Source organism: Oikopleura dioica, chromosome PAR, assembly GCF_907165135.1.
Source record: "Oikopleura dioica chromosome PAR, OKI2018_I68_1.0, whole genome shotgun sequence".
Lineage (NCBI taxonomy): Eukaryota > Metazoa > Chordata > Appendicularia > Copelata > Oikopleuridae > Oikopleura > Oikopleura dioica.
The window spans coordinates 8,072,206-8,086,946 of record NC_137293.1 but is presented as its reverse complement, the minus strand read 5'-3'; the positions used below and the strand labels follow the sequence as shown (position 1 = coordinate 8,086,946).

General features: G+C 41.5%; 6 protein-coding genes and 1 long non-coding RNA gene across 8 annotated transcripts in view; 3 read left to right on the top strand and 4 right to left on the bottom strand.

The window, feature by feature from the left end:
* The window catches only part of LOC145705846 (pre-mRNA-processing-splicing factor 8-like), a 64,587-nt gene that overhangs the window by 30,323 nt on the left and 19,523 nt on the right, over nucleotides 1-14,741 (top strand).
* Nucleotides 385-1,287, top strand: LOC145705882 (prenylated Rab acceptor protein 1-like). The gene is made up of 4 exons (XM_081783384.1): nucleotides 385-692; nucleotides 742-885; nucleotides 926-1,048; nucleotides 1,112-1,287. The coding sequence occupies exons 1-4, from the start codon at nucleotides 519-521 to the stop codon at nucleotides 1,145-1,147; spliced, it is 477 nt and encodes a 158-aa protein (XP_081639510.1). The 5' UTR covers nucleotides 385-518; the 3' UTR covers nucleotides 1,148-1,287.
* On the bottom strand, nucleotides 1,271-2,999 carry LOC145705887 (transmembrane and coiled-coil domain-containing protein 4-like). Its single transcript, XM_081783389.1, has 5 exons — nucleotides 2,469-2,999; nucleotides 2,089-2,367; nucleotides 1,781-2,035; nucleotides 1,594-1,741; nucleotides 1,271-1,549 (listed from the first exon to the last, which is right to left on the bottom strand). The coding sequence occupies exons 1-5, from the start codon at nucleotides 2,982-2,984 to the stop codon at nucleotides 1,296-1,298; spliced, it is 1,452 nt and encodes a 483-aa protein (XP_081639515.1). The 5' UTR covers nucleotides 2,985-2,999; the 3' UTR covers nucleotides 1,271-1,295.
* On the bottom strand, nucleotides 2,998-3,827 carry LOC145705885 (uncharacterized). Its single transcript, XR_014134640.1, has 2 exons — nucleotides 3,395-3,827; nucleotides 2,998-3,296 (listed from the first exon to the last, which is right to left on the bottom strand). It is a non-coding gene; the product is annotated as an uncharacterized LOC145705885 (long non-coding RNA).
* Nucleotides 4,537-5,649, top strand: LOC145701623 (phosphate carrier protein, mitochondrial-like). Its single transcript, XM_081778835.1, has 4 exons — nucleotides 4,537-4,605; nucleotides 4,647-5,039; nucleotides 5,082-5,421; nucleotides 5,465-5,649. Exons 1-4 carry the CDS (start codon nucleotides 4,537-4,539, stop codon nucleotides 5,647-5,649), a joined length of 987 nt encoding a protein of 328 aa, XP_081634961.1.
* On the bottom strand, nucleotides 5,810-7,016 carry LOC145705868 (snurportin-1-like). Its single transcript, XM_081783367.1, has 5 exons — nucleotides 6,859-7,016; nucleotides 6,514-6,817; nucleotides 6,374-6,468; nucleotides 6,000-6,331; nucleotides 5,810-5,957 (listed from the first exon to the last, which is right to left on the bottom strand). Exons 1-5 carry the CDS (start codon nucleotides 6,950-6,952, stop codon nucleotides 5,880-5,882), a joined length of 903 nt encoding a protein of 300 aa, XP_081639493.1. The 5' UTR covers nucleotides 6,953-7,016; the 3' UTR covers nucleotides 5,810-5,879.
* LOC145705854 (uncharacterized) lies at nucleotides 7,015-9,975 on the bottom strand. Of its 2 annotated transcripts, none has more exons than XM_081783352.1 (5): nucleotides 9,828-9,975; nucleotides 9,336-9,578; nucleotides 8,083-8,614; nucleotides 7,691-8,039; nucleotides 7,015-7,429 (listed from the first exon to the last, which is right to left on the bottom strand). In XM_081783352.1, exons 1-5 carry the CDS (start codon nucleotides 9,839-9,841, stop codon nucleotides 7,263-7,265), a joined length of 1,305 nt encoding a protein of 434 aa, XP_081639478.1. In that variant the 5' UTR covers nucleotides 9,842-9,975; the 3' UTR covers nucleotides 7,015-7,262. The 2 variants fall into 2 exon arrangements, with proteins under 2 accessions (XP_081639478.1, XP_081639479.1); XM_081783353.1 differs by having other exon boundaries at nucleotides 9,336-9,572.

Below are 14,741 nucleotides of genomic sequence, written 5' to 3'. Positions count from 1 at the left end.
ATCTAATAAAGCTCCTGTTCATTCAATTATTAAAATAAATTCAAACACTGCCTTTAAAGTTCTTTGTGAAAACGTCTTGTTATGGGACAAAATATCGAAGTTATACGAAAGATTTAGTGAACATGATTTCTTCTGCTGACAATATTTATTTCAGCGCCAAACCTGGCCGGAGGGAGGGTTCGTGTCCCGGGCATTGGAAGCTCCACCGCCGCCCGGACACCCACATTCTCAATAAGGCCACTAAACTTAACAAAACTATAATTTCCAATACAAGAGATTTCTAAAGAAGACGTACTAGTGTGCTCAGGGACCGGTTCAGCTTCGCATAGATCTTTATCAGTCAGCTGTTCTTCGCTTATCAGCTGGTTTTTCTGAGTTTATAAACATGAAACATTTCCATATCGGAAATCAACGCACTATTGATTTTGCTTGTCTTTTTGATGCATTCAACCTAGAAACGCAATTTTCTCGTGCCTAGCGGGGTACCGAAGTGAAACCGGCGAAAGTGGTATAAAAGGATGGCCCTCTCTCTGCGCAATCCAGTAGCCCGCGAGTGGGTTGCTCACCAGCGGGAGAAGGTTAAGCCCTGGTCCGAGTTTTTGGATTTTTCGTCTTTCAGGAAGCCAGAGAGTCCGCAAGAACTAAAGAGAATCTTCCTCAAAAATGTCGAAGTCTACCATGCGAATTATATGGTGAGAAAAGATAAGATGTGCATTGATAATTAACTAATTCAATTTCAAGGTTCTCACAACCTTGCTCTTGGTATACGCCATTATCACATCACCACTCCTGCTCATTGCCATCTCTTTATTCTTCATTTTAATGAACCTAATCGAGCAAAAAGGGCCAAAAATTATCGGACGTGATCTACCAGTCCACCAACAGGTATTCTTCAACAAGCTCAAATGATTCTTAATTGTTTTAGTTCGCACTTTCTGCCGTCGTTTCTGGACCGTTATTTTTCCTCGCCAGTGCTGGTCATGCACTCTTTTGGACTCTTGGGGCATCTTCATTTGTTATTGCGATCCATGCTCTGACGAGATACCAGGTAATGAATCTCTATTTGAAAAATTAAAAGCCTGACATTGCCGATTTAAATGCTTATTTTCAGGAACCCGAGGCCACGCCACCAACTGAGACCGTCTAGGCTTTCTTGAAAATTCATATTTGATACTTTTATTGCTGCAATCCTGTGGTTTACCTACCAAAACTTTTACTGCCTATTTTACCTAATGTATCGACCTATACATAATGTACCAATACGAATAAATAATACTAATAAGCTTATCATTGTATTATCTTATCAATTGGATTTGGTCTGTTGAAGCACTTCGTGAACAGAATTGTGAAGTTTTGGAGAACAGTGCGTGGTCGGTTGAGGTTGAGGAGAGATCGGAAAGAGAGAATGCCCGGCGTAGACCCAGGCTGGTTTTGTTGGCAAGAAGCTCTGTATGACTCGAAGAAGCGGACGCGTAGAAATCGATGACTTCAAAGTCCTCTCGACAGGCATTGATAAGGCTCAAGATTCTAGTCATTCGCCGATGGTAGTCTAAAATACATTTTGCATCTTGAATTTAATACATTTTCTCTTACCAGTATGCCCTGAAATAGTCTTGTCAAGTCGGATGTTGAGACACCGCTTGTCAGAAAGAGTTCGCCAGTTGACACGATGAGTCCCGCACACTTGACTTGTACAAAGCATTCCAAGTACCCAGTCATTTGTTGACCATCCATTTATCACCTTGGCTTCGTAAGAAAAATCACTCGACAAAAATCATACCTTGCCACTAACAACAAGCCGGACTTTCTCCCATTCGCACGCATCAGTGCTAACTGGCGCGCCAAGAATAACAACGTTGGAGATGATGCCATAAGCTTCAGGTCCTTTCTCAGCTAGAGTTTTCAAGCAGTGCCAAACAACTAAGCTTCCGGTTGAGCAGCCGATCAAGCTTACTGGTCGCTTTCCATGAACTCGTCGATAGAGGAGATTCGCAAGTTCTTCGCCAGCTTGGCGTGCTCGTCTGCAACAAACTGACTTTGATAGATTGTAATTATCCGATAAAGATCATTTGAGGTAAAAGTAGCAACCCTTTCCCATGGATTGTCGAGCAAGCTCGCAGCGGACATGACAGTCACTGGTAGGGTAACAGCCGCTAATAAGCTGCTTAATACGGTTAATTTGAGGATTTGGTAAACTCCAGTTGACGCAGCGCTGCTTATTAGCCTATCCATTGACGTGCCAAGTTCACGGAGATACTCCGACTCCCATATTAGCGATTCTTGCTCGGTAGACAGATCAAGTCGTTTCCAAGGCTTTGTGAATCCAGAATCATCATCGCCAGTCCATCCTGAGATCGCTTTGCTAAGGTTAAATATGAGCGACTGTGTGTTGAATCGATGAGTTTCAGGTATGGTTTAAAGATGATGTAAGCTCATTTGGATCATATCTAACATTTTCCTATAGCAAGGTGAAGCGAGTTCTTTTCTCGTATCTTCTCAAATCGAAATTCTTCCAGTCCCCCGACACGCTTTTTCATTTTATATCCAGCTAATCCGCCGCCGGCAGCTCCGAATACTGTCGTCACAATCGCGACAGTTGCTGCCGAGCTTAGTCCTGCCACAGCCCCAGTGCCAAAAACAGTTCCAATCCCAGCAGCAACCAGCGGAGCCGCCAGACCAGCTGTCAAAGCAGTCAACCCAGCCCCAGCGATGGAGGCAACTGAGATCATGGCGATTCTTTTGATGTTCTTTTTCTTCTTTTCTTCTTCTTCTTCTTTGGATAATTCATTGGACGATTTCGATGCTTTAATCCGCAGCGCACTTGCAAAATTCGCCTCGTAGCGTTTTAAATCCAGCTTTAGATTTTTACAAAAGCTTTCTAAAACAGCTCTCGTTCTCGCATCATAACCATTGTCACTGATTGCCCATCGGAGGAGAACATTCATAATATCTTCTTGGTGTCCATATTCCGCTAGAACTATCATTCTGGGTCTTTACGTGGCTATTCTAAAATTAAATAATTAACGGCCATTGCGTGCGTCATAAATAATATGCATCTTGAACCCGATTCCTTTGAAAAAGCCATCCAAGGACGCTTCGCTATGTTTGAGTTTCATGCTCGCAAATGTCTCAATTGTTGATGAAACTGTGTTGGAGAGTTGGAGATGCTTTCTGAGACGTTTGAGGTCATCGCGGGTAAAGTGGTAGTGCGAGCCGTTGTAGAGCTGATTGTATAGAATCGCGAAAGTGGCGCAGAGGGTGAAGGTGATGTGCTCGGGAATGGACTGGGCAGGTGGCTAGAAAATGACGCATGAATTAACGGGATAAATGATAATGTCTCTCTATGGTGGAAAACATCGATCTCTCTTTATAAAAATTAGTGTCAAGGGTGTACCTGGGGCGTTGAGTTTCTCTGCATATCATTCAGATTTTGGCCAGCTTTGTTTTTCCAATTTACCTGAGCTGGTCCTCTCTCTCAGATGAATTTTTGATGAGCTCGGGCGAGCCTAGTTGTCATTAGGGGCCCATTTAACTAGCCGATTTATGGCAAAAATAACGCAATTATTTACTTTGCCAATTATCCGGTAATCCAGTTTTCTTTTTCTGTTCTCTTTTCTTTTTAATTTTGTGTGTCCCGTAAAAGCGCGAAGAGGTAAAAGTCCGCCTTTTGTCGCTTTAGGGTAGCCCCGCGATTTTGGATAGGGTAGTGCAGGATAATTTGTCCGACAATTGAATGCGCCGGCGTTTTTCTAATCCGACTTCTACCTCCTTCAGTAAAGGGTTTCTCTGAAAAAGGATAGAAATAAATATTCACAGCGGTTTTTAAGAAAATATCAATCTTTCAAAAGAAAGAAGAAACGAGTTTCTCTAGGATAGAGAATAAGACTCACGTGATATAACAAAAACGTGTGACTGAAGACACTCCAATCTTGGGATTACGTAACTCGTGCTCTAAAATGATCGAATATCAAATAAAAAAAAAATTACAAATTGTGTAATTGGTGACCAATTTTTGCGATCTCGCCTTCAGCGAAATCATTCGCCCTTCTGATTAACAATTTCATTAAACCATGAGATCTGATTAATCAACACAAACAAGCGCTTCGACAACAGAAAATAATTTATTACCATTTCTTTCATTCTGGTATTCTTCAACAGAAGCCAAAAGTCAACTGAAGTCATGGAAGACAGCGAAAAAAACGAAAAAAAAATTTTGTCAAAAACATGTTGTTTCTAGAACAGGAAGGATTTGTTGTTCGATGAAATTTAAATTCTCAGTTTCCTTGTTCTAAGTTTACTGGTAAGTCGCATTTTGCATTTTTTGCACTTTTGTTTCTTTTCTATTGCATAAAAGGTCTTTTTCACGCGGGAACGAACATAATAAAAGCGCACTGTGTGTAAGTGCTTATCACTTTTCTTGAGCCGCCCAGCCACTCTTGACTCAGATGGGCGAGATACAAAAATACTTCGTTTCCCTGTGAAGAGATTGGAATTAAGAGAGTTGCGCTTGACTGATATAATTTGTTTTAGAAAGGGATGCCGTCCTTGTTGGAGGTTGCGAAGACTAACCCCTTCTCCAAGCCCGCCGTGGCTGACCAGGGCCTGGTAAGTCCAAAAACCAACTTTCGAATTCTAATTCGCTTCAGGTCGAATTCGGTTCTACCGAATACTATGCCAAATGCATGATCGGTGGTGCTGCTTCTTGCGGTATCACCCACACCGCCGTCGTCCCCCTTGATTTGGTCAAGTGCCGAATGCAGGTTGATGCCGCCAAGTATCCCTCCCTCGGACAGGGTATGAAAGTCACCATCGCCGAAGGTGGTGTCAAGGCTCTTGCTCGAGGATGGGCTCCTACCCTCATCGGTTACTCCATGCAGGGTTGCTTCAAGTTTGGTTTCTACGAAATCTTCAAGAACGTCTACGGAGGCATCATGGGTGAAGAGAACGCCTTCCTTTACCGAACTTCTCTTTACCTCATCGCCTCTGCTTCCGCTGAGTTCTTCGCTGATATTGCTCTTGCTCCCATGGAAGCCGTCAAGGTAAAACTTTGATTTCTTTCTTCCTTTCATAATTATTCATAGGTCCGAATCCAGACCTCTGACTACTCCTCCACTCTCCGAGACTGCTTCCCTCGAATGAAGGCTGAGGAAGGCACCGGTACCTTCTACAAGGGTCTCAAGCCCCTCTGGATGCGACAGATTCCTTACACCATGATGAAGTTCGCCTGCTTCGAAAAGACCGTCGAGGCCATCTACCAGTACGTCGTCCCCAAGCCACGAGAGCAGTGCTCCAAGTCCGAGCAGCTCATGGTCACCTTCGCCGCCGGTTACATCGCTGGTGTCTTCTGTGCCATCGTCTCCCACCCCGCCGACTCCGTCGTCTCCGTCATCAACAAGGACCCCTCCAAATCTGCTGGACAGAGTAAGTCAACAAACTCTATTCTAGAGACTAAACTATATTCTAGTCCTCAAGGAGATGGGACCCAAGGGTGTCTGGAAGGGACTTGGTGCCCGAATCATCATGATCGGTACCCTCACTGCTCTCCAGTGGTTCATCTACGATGGTGTCAAGGTCGCTCTCCGACTCCCCCGACCACCACCACCAGCCATGCCCGAATCCCTCAAGAAGAAGCTCGGCATCCAGGAGTAAAGCAATCAAATTCTCTAAAAACCACCACCACCTCGTATTCCTGCACTTGTTTTTTGTACTACCATGCAAATATAGTACTCGGTCGAAATCGCAAACAAATAACAATTGTTCAAAAATTGTCTTTCCTTAGTAAGATTCGGAAAGACAAAAAGTGTTCTGTTGATAAATGATATCTGTATTCAAGATAACTGTAAGAAATTGGCAGCTCATTAGCATGGAAATAAATACAGTCAGTTCATGACAGTAGTAAGTGCGTCAGGAGCATCAAATTGTCGTCTAAGATCCATGAAGGGCTTCTTCAAGTACTCCTGAAATCGATATCTAGACGGCGTTTTATTCTAGGGCTTTACCAAGCTTATCTTCGCGTTTGGAAATTGATCTTGGAGATGTTCCGGTTTCAGCCAGCCAACGAGTGGCGTGGTCCCGTTCGTGTAGTCTGCGCCTTTATGGTAAAACATAAACCCATCAACAAGAGGCACGATGCTCTCGTTCGGGAAAATCTCCACCAATCTTTGCTCCAAAAAGGTGTTGATTTTGGTCATCTCAAAACTCGGCGCGGGAACAATTCGGAGCCCTCCTTTTTTCTGAGCGAAGTCTTCTAATTTCTGATTGAGCCAGAAGTGCCGGAACTCAAAGTCGCAGTCTCTTACATGGTAGTTGTCCCATGTCAGGATGTCAAGAACTAAATGCATTGATAAGAAAATGAACCAAAGATGAATTTTACCATAGAATGTCCAAGTATCAGAGCACATGATTCCATCGAGAAGAGTCTCACAATGAGATGAGCCATAGAATCCTCCAGGCAAGCCAGAATACGTCCTAAATGTGAATAAATTTTAAAGTTCTTTAGGTTGGATTTCTTACTTATGAGTCCTCTGTCCTCGGCCGTTATACAGACAAGTTTCGCCGTAGCTCGCATGAAGCAATCTTCGCCTTCCGATCGGGCACACCTTCACCACCCAGTCCTCGAAATTCTCTGGCGTATCAATCAGCCATTCCGACTGCATCAGAGCTCCCTTGAACTCCATCATCACTTTTCCCTCAGGACGATTGCCTGTCTCCTCATTCGATAACTTCCTAGCCGTGGCTTTTGCCTGGTCACGTTTCTCCTTGAGCTCTTTGAGGCGATTCTCTCGGCGGATTTTCTGATCGCCGAATTTCGAAGACGCTAGAAAGAGTCAAAAGAAAGATCAAAGAGAAATCCTTTACTTTTCCACTGACGAATTCGCGGTTCTTTGTGCGAAGAAGCACCGTTATTTGAAACTTCAACTGTCTCTGCGAAAGCGTTTGTCAACTCCTCCATTTTCGCAACTGATCTCTCAATAGTTCTATAAAGAGATAGATAACGTATTTTATTTTATTCTTGGAACTATTGTTGGACAGAATAAATTAAAAATAAGAAAAAAGGCGAAGAAGGCTGTGTTTATCTGTACAATTGATGAATTATTATTTTTCTACTGTACATGAGGCAGGTTTCGATTTTGTTTTTCATATTAGTACGGTTTGTCCGGGTCTTCGTTTTCTGGGCCGGCTTGAAGCGTCTTCTCTTGTTGAGAGTTTTGAACAGTTTTTATGTTAAATAATGCATTTGGTTCGTCTTTGGCTGTGAAAATTTACATGAAGTATTCTTTCTTCTTGTGTGCCTCCAGTTCTGGATCGTGTAAGCTCACCGCTTCGTCGGGATTCGCTTCTTCTGTTTTATATGAATCACCTTGCCTGTCTTGCAGACAGCGGCGGATGAAGAACAGGAAGATTACGAACCCAAGAAAACAGCTGACACCTGAATATCAAAAAGTAAGCATCTGGCAAAGAAACATCTGTAGTAGGAATAAAAGAAAGAAATTTCAGTATTCAATAATTACAAAATGAAACTTTTTTCTTAAGGATAAAACATCAAATCGGAACGGCGCGCCACGCTGGATCATCGCCCGCCGTGACCTACTGGTTTGACCATTTGAATTCATAATTACATAAAATGATATCTTCTTGATTAGCAACCTCGTAAGTTTATGATTCGCTACCGCAAAAAATAAATGCTTACCAATTATCGATAAAATAATTCCTCTTGGCCCAGCTTTCGCAACTTCCAGATTAGCACTGTCTGTCTCCACCTCTTCCGGCGTCGCTGAAGTCACTCCAGCGTCTGTTGATACTTCTGCGCTTCGTATTCGCTCACCTACGGTCGAAGACGAAGGCCGCGCTGTTGACGGTCTTGTGGTTGTCGTAGTTGTTGTTGTCGTAGTCGTTGGCTTTTTCAACATCGAGATCATGTCGAAGTTACTTTCAACTCGATAATCGCCGACTGTGGCGACGCAGCGGACTTTCGCCAAATCGTGCATTTCGTACGAGAATGGCTCGTTCAGATCGAGCGCTTGCCAGTGATCACTTGCCTAAATTATTATATCGATATCAAAATAAACCAAGAAAACATACCTTGTAAGCGATTTCGTAAGAAACAGCCGCCGGTGGGTTAGCGTTGACAGTACACTGGGCAGTAAGCTTTTCTCCATGCGCGAGGCTCGGTTTCGTTGAAAACTGGATGTCTTCTTTCGTCGGTTTGAACTGCACGTCGAGCATTCCAAAGTCTTTCGTTTTCACGACTTCGTTATTTTGCCTGACGATGCATTTTACTCCAACGCCGTTGTCTTCCCTCGTCATTCCTGCCGTCATGGTGGATTTGATGGACTCTGGGGAAGCCTGTGAAAGAGAAGTGTTGAAAGTTCTCCCACTAGAGAACTCCCAGCTGATCTTTGGCTTCGGAACTCCATCATTCGCGCTGCAACTCAACTTCAACAGCGAAAACTCCAGCAATGGATAGGTCGAGTCGTCGGTAAAGCCCAAGCTCGGCTCCTTTTGAAGTCTAATATCGTATTTGATCGTATCGCCGGAATCATTATCGCAGGAAACGATGAGCGCTTTCTCAGGAGACATTGAAATTAGCTCCAAATTGATCGAGAAATCGTCACTAAAAGAATATATGTCACTTTGCGTGTGAATAATTTATCATCATTGTGCACGGCGGGCATATTAATTTGAAGAAAATCTGACAAGTAGATCGATCTAGCCGGTAATACTGTAAGAATAGTTAAAATGTACAAGAGTACAACCAAATTACTCAACTTATAGTCTATTTTCTGCAGGTGCTTGAGTAATTTTTGATGAATAAGCGTAAAATGCCCTTGAGTCACGAGATGAGTAAACAGTCATTATTTGTCCCCTCTGACTTTCGGAGCCATCAAGCTTGCTCCTTACAACTCATCCGATGGTATATAAGCTCCGGTCTCCTTCCATTCTGCACCAAAACGCGAAAAAGCATCAAAAAGATGCCAGAGCACGAAGCTGAAAATTTCCAGCGCCGCAAAAAGGCGAACAAGAAGCTCAAACTGAGAGACAACAAAAAGACCCTTTGCGACAAGGGCAAAAATCGCTTTTCCGAGGAAGGTGTTCCCATCGACCAGTGCGAGAAATGCCAGGAAAAGATGATGAAAGAGTTGCAGAAAACAAACCAAAAGCTAAAATTCCGATACATCCGATCAAAAGGACGTCGAATCGCCAAAGAGGCCAGAGAAGTGCATAATTATATCTAATAACATTTGCTACTGTATATTCTACTGTACATTTGGACCTCTGCAAACGGACGCGGCTTATTACTGTAACTCAATAAACAAATAACGGTCAAAACTTACGTTGTATCATCGACAAGACTCCAAGAATCAGAGCCGGTTCCGACTTGAGTCGTTTTGCTTCCCTTTATCTTCACAAAAAGAATCTGATCTTCCGTCGACACCCTGAGAAGCTTCTTACTTCCCGGAATATTGCACCGGATGCGTTGGTTTGCTCCTTCTTTGACGTATAGAATCGTTTCAGGAATTTCCAACTGAGCCAGAACTTGACATATGTGCAGCAGCAGGAAAATCAATATTCTAAAACTTGGTTAGTTGCTTTATAAATAGACAACAAAAGGGGATTTCCGCATTCTGAGTTGGATTTTTAATGATTGATTGTCCAAGTTAATATTGACACGGATTCAAATTGGCAGTGAGTGCGCTCGGGAATCTCTGTAGAAACCTCTGTCAGGGTCCGGAAAGAGCCTTGATAGAAGCCACATTTGCGGACCCTGACTCAGGATTCTACACAGGTCCGTAAGTGGTTTCTCTGTTGATATTCTCTTGTCTTACCTTTTGAAACTCATTTTGCAGCAGTGTTTCTTGCACTATTGTAAATTTGTGTATCCGGTATTCTCTTGAGAGTAACTGTCTCCAACGTTGACAGATTTGAATATTTCACGAGCGGCGGTGGTTGTAGGAAAAGAGGGATGAAAATCGGCCTGTCCAAAGGGGCTGATGATGGGACCGAAAATGAGCGCAAATTAAAAATTCATCGCTACGATACTTGTAATGCGAGGCTCCTGTCTAACAAGCGCCTCCTCTCTTTTTTAATTGCAATTTGCAGATTCTCTCGTCTACTTTACGATTCGTGCAATAAAAACGGGCGAATTATGAGCTTTGATTGTTGATGATTAGAAAAACAACTGGACGGCCAAAATGCTAGAATGAGGAGTTTTATTTGAAAGGATTCTCCTGATTAATCACCGGGAAATTGGCTTGTCAGAGCTTTTAAAGCTAGAATTACGTTATGACTACTCAGTAACTAAATTTGATGAGCCAAGCGAATATAGAAGATATCCATTTCGATTGTTTCAAATTAGTAGTTCACTTTCAGAAGAAAAATTCAAAATTCAAAAGCGGTTAAAATTAGAGAGTTCGAAATGAACCATCAATGACCCTTTTCCTTTGTCCAATTTCGATCGTCTTCAGTTCGAGTAAAGTAAACTCAGAGTCTTCTCCAGTCTAAAAGATTCATGTAAGGCGAGGGGTTCATTCTCTTAGAAGAAAAACATCAAAAAAGGCGGGGATCAATCTGTGCAGAAAAAAATTTGTGTCCTGCGGCTGGATCAGCGCAGGGGATGAACGAAACAAGTATTAGTTTTTGACTCTGCCACTCTCGTGTCCTGGTGGTAAATTTCGCGCTCCAAAAAACACATCCATCATGGTCACGGCATATTAAAGATTCATATTTCATTCTTTCCTATTTTCTCACGCGCCAGCTGGGCAAGATGAGCTGATAAGGGATGAAATTAATCGTTATTGGTTGACACCAAATCGGAAGGACAAATTGCTAACTTTGGCCGTACTCCAGAATTATGAAAAATTAATTAAAGTAAGCGAAAAAATGCGGTTATCAAACCTTTTCGCTTTGAAGTAAAAACTTCCAAATCAGATCGGAAAATGGCAAAATTCAAAAAGAACAGAACAAAGTCGTGTTTAGCCTCTTATCTTTGCCGAAAAAAAGTCTGAAACATCAATTCTTTTTATTTTGTCAATTAAGGATGTCAAAAGAAAGCCCTAATGCTCTCTGATCAAGTGTCTTTATTGCCTGGCTTAAATATTAATAAATTCGTAATGCCATCTGCGTCAAAAAAAAGTCTCTAAGGCTTTGCCAAAAATTTTTCCGGAAAGTACTTTTCGTGTACACATGTCGCTCTCGGAGATCGTTTTCGGTCAAGTGTGAAGATTTACAACGCCCTAATTATAAAACTCCTAATCGCGGGGAATACCGAAATTACAGATTCCTTGACATAAATTGGCAAAGAATCGGTAAATATTTCCTGTTGAAAGAATTGCTCGAAAGTCGAAAAATTCGTCGATTTCTGCGAAAATAATTTTCGTCCGGAAAAAGAGTGCTATCTCTAGTATTCAAATATTTGTGCAAATTCGTGCGGTGGAATAATATTATCTATGATGAAATTAAAAAAGTCGACTTGAGGCAAATTTTTTCAAAAAAATTTTATTGGCTAATATGAAAAAGGAGGAAATTCTTAGTCGAATGGTCTACTTCCGGCTCTATAATTCCATCAAATGACGTCATTATGACTCATTTCCCCCAAAAAACTTTTGGGGAGCTTTTGAAGGGGTTTCCGATGGAGTTTTTTGGCGTTCTTGGGCTGAAAAGAATCGCCGTCGAAAATTGAGGGGGGGTTTTCTTGGATTTTGAGAAATTCCAAGCGAAACACGTTGAAACCGACCGGTCGAATTTTGGTCAAAATTTTTTTCTTGAGTTTTTTCAAAACCCTCAAAAACCCCCCCTCAGTTTTCGACGGCGATTCTTTTGAGCCATAGAACGTCGAATAAATCCAACAGAAACCCCCTTAAAAGTTCCCCAAAAGTTTGCCAAAAATGCCCTAATCTGGACTTTATTACGCAATTTTTGACGTCATAAAGTCAAAATTTTCGGGTCAAATCTAGCCTATTCGACTCAGAATTTTCTGCTCTTTCTTCTGAGCACGAAAAATTTTTTTATGAAATTTTGCCTCAAGTGAAGTTTTTTAATTTCATCTATCTCTTCCCCTTATTGCATTTTTCAACCACAATCCTTTTCGCATTGGGCAGTGGCAAGAAAATATCTAGAGGTCGTAACCTTGGCCAAACATCTGGCCAATTATGTCGGAACCAGCTCAAGAGGCTGCGGAAGTCGTGAAATAATATTGACCGCGGAAGTAGTAGCTTCAATCTTTCGCTCTCTATTATCATTTTTGAAATGGCGTCCGATCAAAAAAACATAAATCGCAAAAACAAAACAGGTCTTTGACGGGTTCGAGAGTACGAGACGTATTCAATTCAACATTTGTTCAACTTGCCCGAGAAAATTTATCGCAGCCGGGAGCAAACAAAGCATCAAAAGATTAAGAAAAACTCAAGGAGCTTTTTCTCCGTATCCATTGGGAAGTTGCTTCCTAAAATTAACCCCAGCGCGGGTATTGCTCAATTCTTTGGTAGATGGTCAGAAATAGTTCCATACGCGCGTATAGGTTAAGAAAACATGGGATTAGAAATGAGCCGATCATGTGACTCAGAAAAGTACAAGGGGCTCAACTCAATCGGCTGGAAAGTTTGTGAAATGTTCAAAAAGTGTTTGTGTTAGTGGAACACGCTGCAGGAGGAAATTCGATCGGGAAATCCGTCTCCGGCTGATTGAAGATGAGTGGGGCAAATTGTTTGGCCGAAACAGCGAAAACAGCCGCTTTCAAATTTTAACCCCGGGTTAAAATTTACATTTAAAGGTTTCAGTTTATTTTATTTTCAAAATTGGCAGATGTTGAATGATTAGTTCTTCGATTAGACCCTATGTTCCTCTCTCACCTTTGATGAGGGGATGAGGATAATTTAAGAGCGCCTGTTATGGACAAGAAGCGCTCTGATTTCCTTTTATATTTGATATATTAAATTGAGTTATCACATCAACCACGAAAAAAGAGTTGAGTGGACTCAGAGTTTAATCAAAAAAAGTTGCTCTTCCCCAGTTGAATTTAATCATTGCGAAACAACTAGGACGAAAGATCAAATATATCTACATGTAAAAGACAGGCTTTTGCGTCCGTACAGACTAAGCCCTTGATGAAAATCTGTCAACAAGTCTGATTATGAACAATGGGACCATATGAACCCTTTCCTTTTTTAGGGCATTTAAACATGATTATGCTTGACAGGAGCTTGAAAAAAATGCTAGTACGAACCAGCTTTTTTCTGACAGATTTTAAATCAACCCAGGTTCACAGAAAAGAAAGTGAAAGAGCGAGTTGAAAACTTCTTACATGATTCTCTTGACAATCAAAAGCGAAATACAAACGTAATTAAACTATAAGCTCCCCCTGTAAATATTTAATCGCCCGTAGAAGTACAGACATTTTCCCATAAAAGTTCTCTGGCAAAAACGCTCTTCAGAATAGCTCTTGTGTTTTTATTACACTTTGGGTCTGAAAAAACTTTTCGGAAATTGACCTTTTCTACGAGCTGAGATGCGTCGCGAAAATCGGGTGAGTGAAAAGGTTACATAACCTAACCTTTTTTGAATAGCTCTGTATCTTCTCTATTTCTTCTTTGATCTCGATTTGGAAAAAAGTTTGGGAATGCTTGAACGTGTGAAAGAGGCGTTTCGAGGAGTTAGCTCTTTTTGGAGGTCGAGAGATGGAGACACGCGCGTGCGGCGCTCTTCTCAATTTTTTTATATTCCTCGGTTTTTCCTCTTTGTGGTAAAAAAGTGTTAAAACGTGAGTTTTACGTTGCTCGATGATAAATAATAATGGTATTTTTTTCAATTTCAATGGGGGTTAAAGCGAATCCCTCAGTGCTTCATTTTTGGCAGGATTTTTTTCCTCTTTCGCATTTTAATCAATTTTAGGACGATTCGGGGAGATCACGAGACCATGAAGGTTCTTTTCACATCTAGCGAATTTCAATAAGATAGGAAATTCGCAGTACGGAAAATTTTCTTTCATTATAGAATAGTGAAAAGCTTTTCATTCGAATTTTTACAATAATAAAGCCTCTCATAACAACATGAGTGATAGAGGATTATCCTTTCCCGGTTCCTTTCCCGGGTCCTAGACGTATCAAATCGTAACCAGAAGGGATTTCCAGGCTGTAGATTCTTGGGTGAGACGATAAATCTCCTTTTTTGGAATCCTATAAATTCCTTCTCTGTTAATTTCAGTAAGGAAAGATGTCAATTTCGCCACAATAAACAGCAATAATGGCTCGTTCTCGATTTATTCTGTAATTCGAAATGGGACGCTTGAGCATGACATTGGAAAAACAATCACCGTCGAGTAATTCCCTCAAAGCTGGAAGGCGGCTATCGGATACTATCTGACGCCAGAGATCAAATAATCCGAGCCGATAGGGAAATTTCAATCAGTGACAGGTTATCACTGTTCTGTAAATATTGCACGCGTTAGCCGCCACCTGTAATTATAAATTTAACTTGACACGGGGTAATAACAGATAGTCACTCGTTTCATCCGCGAATTGATTTATTAATGATAATTGAAGAAAAATTAAGCAAATTCAAACAGAAAATGCATTTCATTGGCAACGCACATTTTTAATACTTCCTCGACCTTTAAAAGTATTAGACAGTGAAAAGACAATTATGTAATTAGAATCAATTCTGTTCATTTAAACTGGACACTGACCTTTTGCCCGGAAAGTAGAAAAAATACCGGTAATTTCCATCCTTAGGAAACTTTTTTATTG

Bases quoted from the DNA above. Each gene is read 5' to 3' on its own strand.
- LOC145705882 (XM_081783384.1), top strand. From the start codon at position 519: ATGGCCCTCTCTCTGCGCAATCCAGTAGCCCGCGAGTGGGTTGCTCAC. The intron at 693-741 runs GTGAGAAAAGAT...TTCAATTTCAAG, and splicing joins TCTACCATGCGAATTATATG to GTTCTCACAACCTTGCTCTT. The intron at 886-925 runs GTATTCTTCAAC...TAATTGTTTTAG, and splicing joins ATCTACCAGTCCACCAACAG to TTCGCACTTTCTGCCGTCGT.
- LOC145705887 (XM_081783389.1), bottom strand. From the start codon at position 2,984: ATGATAGTTCTAGCGGAATATGGACACCAAGAAGATATTATGAATGTT. The intron at 2,368-2,468 runs CTTGCTATAGGA...CTCATATTTAAC, and splicing joins GAGAAAAGAACTCGCTTCAC to CTTAGCAAAGCGATCTCAGG. The intron at 1,742-1,780 runs GTATGATTTTTG...TACGAAGCCAAG, and splicing joins GGCTTGTTGTTAGTGGCAAG to GTGATAAATGGATGGTCAAC.
- LOC145701623 (XM_081778835.1), top strand. From the start codon at position 4,537: ATGCCGTCCTTGTTGGAGGTTGCGAAGACTAACCCCTTCTCCAAGCCC. The intron at 5,040-5,081 runs GTAAAACTTTGA...AATTATTCATAG, and splicing joins CTCCCATGGAAGCCGTCAAG to GTCCGAATCCAGACCTCTGA. The intron at 5,422-5,464 runs GTAAGTCAACAA...ACTATATTCTAG, and splicing joins CTCCAAATCTGCTGGACAGA to TCCTCAAGGAGATGGGACCC.
- LOC145705868 (XM_081783367.1), bottom strand. From the start codon at position 6,952: ATGGAGGAGTTGACAAACGCTTTCGCAGAGACAGTTGAAGTTTCAAAT. The intron at 6,469-6,513 runs GTAAGAAATCCA...ATTCACATTTAG, and splicing joins CGAGGACAGAGGACTCATAA to GACGTATTCTGGCTTGCCTG. The intron at 5,958-5,999 runs GTAAAGCCCTAG...TATCGATTTCAG, and splicing joins CAAACGCGAAGATAAGCTTG to GAGTACTTGAAGAAGCCCTT.
- LOC145705854 (XM_081783352.1), bottom strand. The intron at 8,615-9,335 runs GTAAGTTTTGAC...ATATTCTTTTAG, and splicing joins AGTCTTGTCGATGATACAAC to TGACGATTTCTCGATCAATT. The intron at 7,430-7,690 runs GTAAGCATTTAT...TTTGATATTCAG, and splicing joins AATTATTTTATCGATAATTG to GTGTCAGCTGTTTTCTTGGG.